Here is a 3372-nt window from a genome sequence, read left to right as displayed (position 1 = left end):
AAAAAAAAAAACCCTCAGGAAAGGACCAACCGTCTGACTCAAACATGGAGAGCTTTTCACATTTAAAGAGAGCTGTTGTTCCTCTTACCTGAGGCGAATCTCTGTCCATGGCGTACCGCTGAGGGCTTCAGGCACCAGTGAGCACAGGTTTGTCCAACAGACATTATGCAGACCTGAGACACAATGGCCAGTGGTTAGTAGCTGCAGTTTTGTGAACAGAAGCAGTAACAAAAAAAGGTACAAAAGTTGTCACTGGGCAGTACCCTTTCAAAAGACATTTATATGTACCTATTTAAGAACTAATATGTATACTTGAGGTACTAATATGTACCTCTAAGGATCTAATATGCATCCTTTAGGAGTTAATAAGGTACAAAAGTGTACCTTTTCAAACGGTACCGTCCCAGAGACAGCTTTTGTACCTTTTTTTTTTCTGAAAGTGTAGCTAGAAGTAGCACGGTTTTAACGCTTTAAGAGAAGTTTTAAGAAAGTAATGAATGGCTATAATAATTGGAGTGTGGTGCCATCTTGTGGTTGACGTGACGAATGGCAACCGAACAAGTGACCGACCATTAGGAGGTGTGACAAATAAATGTAGTCATCACTCTCATCACAAGCATTCACAGACACTGAACGTCAACATCTGGGACGAACAATTAAAGACGAACAAGTGAGTAGATATTATTTACCTCCCTCCCCCTCAATTCAGCTTCACTTCAGTTACGGTACTTTTAAAAACATGTTTTTAAAGACTGTACACACAATTCAGAAAATCAAAAGTGAAAGAGTTCCATACAGTATAAATTAAAGCACTACATAGTGTATATAAGTAATTTTAAAGGAAATAGATGAGGTGCAAAGCCTATTTCAGCATCTTTTAAATAGGCTATATGAGTTTGATTTATATACATACTTTTTTTTTACTACGTTTCCTTTCTTTCTCCTACTCCAATTGAATGTTGTTTAATCACCCTAAACGTTGACCATGGTAATCATAGTTTTTGACAAAATATAAATCGCTTTCAGTATCATTTTAGCCAATAAGCGAATTATTTTATTAATGTCTGCTAAATTATTTAACGCAAAGGTAATTTAGCGCTGTTCAAAGTTCGCTCTTGAAACACAATCTCATATTTGACCAATGTATCGCCATATAACCAGCTGCAAAGTCACGCGCTCGAGCTGTTCGCAGGAGGATATTCGCGTTCTAACTTCGAATCGAACTTTCGATTTTTTTCTTTATTGCAACGTTCGAACCCCGTTAATAAACTTTCACGAATAAAAAATGAACCCCTTTGCCTTTTGTTCTATACTCGAATATGAGTTGTGTTCTTTATCCCCCTGAGACCCAGCCATAAGAGGTAATGTCCTGAAATTATATTATAATACATTTCTTTGAGACCATATAAGTCAGTTTTATTACTATAAAGAGCACATTCAGGTCTTTTCAGAGATACCAAATGTTTGGAGGTTTAACCGCGACAATTCCCTCTCTCCTTGGTCTTTAAATATGACTGACACTGACTGAATGACTAAAGTCAACACTCTTATGGGAATATGATAATATTTTGTAGCTAAAAAGTAAAGTAAAATAGTGTATCAAACCATTCTCTAATATCTTTCATAGTTGAGAATATTTGTACAAAGTTTTTTTTTTTTTTAAATCTTTGTGCAAAGTTTGGACAAGTTATAGAAAAGAAAGTAGCCTGGAACCTAAATATTAATTGCTTTATCGAATATAAAATTTAAATAAAAAAATGTTTTGGCAATATTGTTTTCATTTTCTTATTAACTGAGTCCTGGTGTCCTCTAGGGCAGTGTTTCTCAACCAGGGGTCCGTGGACCCCTAGTGGTCCTTGACATAAGGCCAGGGGGTCCGTATAAAGTATGAATTTTTGTATAAATTTTGTATATTTTGACATGACATGTTCCCATGAAAGAAAAATCCAATATAGCTGATGATATGGCCAAATACTGGACAAGTCAGCTGACTTTAATTATATTTGACTGCATTTGGTCCTCACAAAGACACAAATGATACGAGTCAATTTTGTTCTGGGGGTCCTTGAGGATGGTTCTGAATTGGACTGGGGTCCGGTATGCCAAAAGGTTGAGATTCACTGCTCTAGGGCATATCATAAATAGTATTATTATTATAATTTTCTGTTCCAAGCAGTGTAATGATGCTTTTTCTTAATTATTATTATTATTTTTTTGTAATAATATTTTTCTATGGTTCTCAAACCAGCCCTCTCAAAGTGCACTATGAGCACTTCAGCTGCTTCCAGCTTAGGAACTAAACCAAAGCCGGGATCCACATATCCCATCAAGAACCTCAAGACAATGCAAGACTTCGCCACAGAGCTTAACCAGCCACTTCTCAAGAAAGGACATACAATACTGATAGATGTAAGAACCATGCAACTTCATCCTTATTTTTTGTATTCTAATTACTTTATAAAGTGTGCTGTGAATACTGATTCAGTCATAATTCATGTTACTGGCTTGTCTGAGCAGATTCCATGTTTCCAAAGTGGTGTAATCGTCTCTCATCAAGGGACTCATGTTTGGGATTCCCACCATGTGAAGTTACCACATCTGTATGTAAGTATAGGCATCCAGAGTGCTTTATAGCAAATCTCTCTCTCTAAAGATCATCATAATTTCTATATAAAGAGCTTTTCTGAACAAGTAACTTGTTCAAAGTGAAAATAGAGAGGGTATGGGGTATTCATTATTCATTCATATTCAGTAATGATTATTCCCCATAGCCACCGCCTGAATCCCCCAACAAGTCCCATTCACCACCCTCTCACTGGGACGTCACCTGTTGTGCGTTGCACAATCTCACCAAAGGAAATAACTCTATTGGGGATGTTCAGGTACTGTAACAATGACAATTAATTTTATGCGAGCTCAGGCATGTTTATCATAATGTGACCAGTTTTCTGTCTTTTGTAGACCGCAATAATGTCTTACAATTCCAACAACAAAGACAGATGGACTTTCGATGCACTTTTTTTATATGGTCGGGTTAGTGAATCATTCTCTAGTTTATATCGGAGGACAGGTAAATGTTAAAAGTGAAAATACATATTGATGACAGATTTGTGTAATCGCTCTACAGCACTTACACGCGAAGGACAATAATCTCCATTTGCTGATCCCAAATATGGCCAAACTAGCTCTTGATTTACCTGATCTCATTACACAGGTATGTTACAGGTTCCTACATTGTGTTAATTAAGAATCCCAAAGTACTAGTATAACGTGGGTTGTAAATTGATTTGTTTTATTGTTAAAAGTAATGTAACTCAAGTCTGGTCCACACTGAATGATTTTGGCAATGATTTTGCTGTCTTTTGTTGCAGG

At 36.5% G+C, this 3372-nt stretch overlaps 1 protein-coding gene across 1 annotated transcript in view; it reads left to right on the top strand.

Annotated features, from left to right (window-relative positions):
* Nucleotides 1–3372, top strand: part of LOC107658647 (poly(ADP-ribose) glycohydrolase-like) — an 8341-nt gene that overhangs the window by 940 nt on the left and 4029 nt on the right. The window contains exons 2-6 of the mRNA XM_016447290.1: nucleotides 2249–2409; nucleotides 2518–2604; nucleotides 2772–2882; nucleotides 2962–3033; nucleotides 3128–3214. Coding sequence (XP_016302776.1) covers nucleotides 2266–2409; nucleotides 2518–2604; nucleotides 2772–2882; nucleotides 2962–3033; nucleotides 3128–3214 — 501 coding nt within the window. The 5' untranslated portion in view covers nucleotides 2249–2265. The remainder of the gene's footprint in view (nucleotides 1–2248; nucleotides 2410–2517; nucleotides 2605–2771; nucleotides 2883–2961; nucleotides 3034–3127; nucleotides 3215–3372) is intronic.

This window comes from Sinocyclocheilus anshuiensis, unplaced genomic scaffold (genome assembly GCF_001515605.1).
Source record: "Sinocyclocheilus anshuiensis isolate Anshui unplaced genomic scaffold, SAMN03320099.WGS_v1.1 scaffold343, whole genome shotgun sequence".
Lineage (NCBI taxonomy): Eukaryota > Metazoa > Chordata > Actinopteri > Cypriniformes > Cyprinidae > Sinocyclocheilus > Sinocyclocheilus anshuiensis.
The sequence above is the reverse complement of the archived record's forward strand: the minus strand, read 5'-3'. Positions and strand labels throughout refer to the sequence as shown.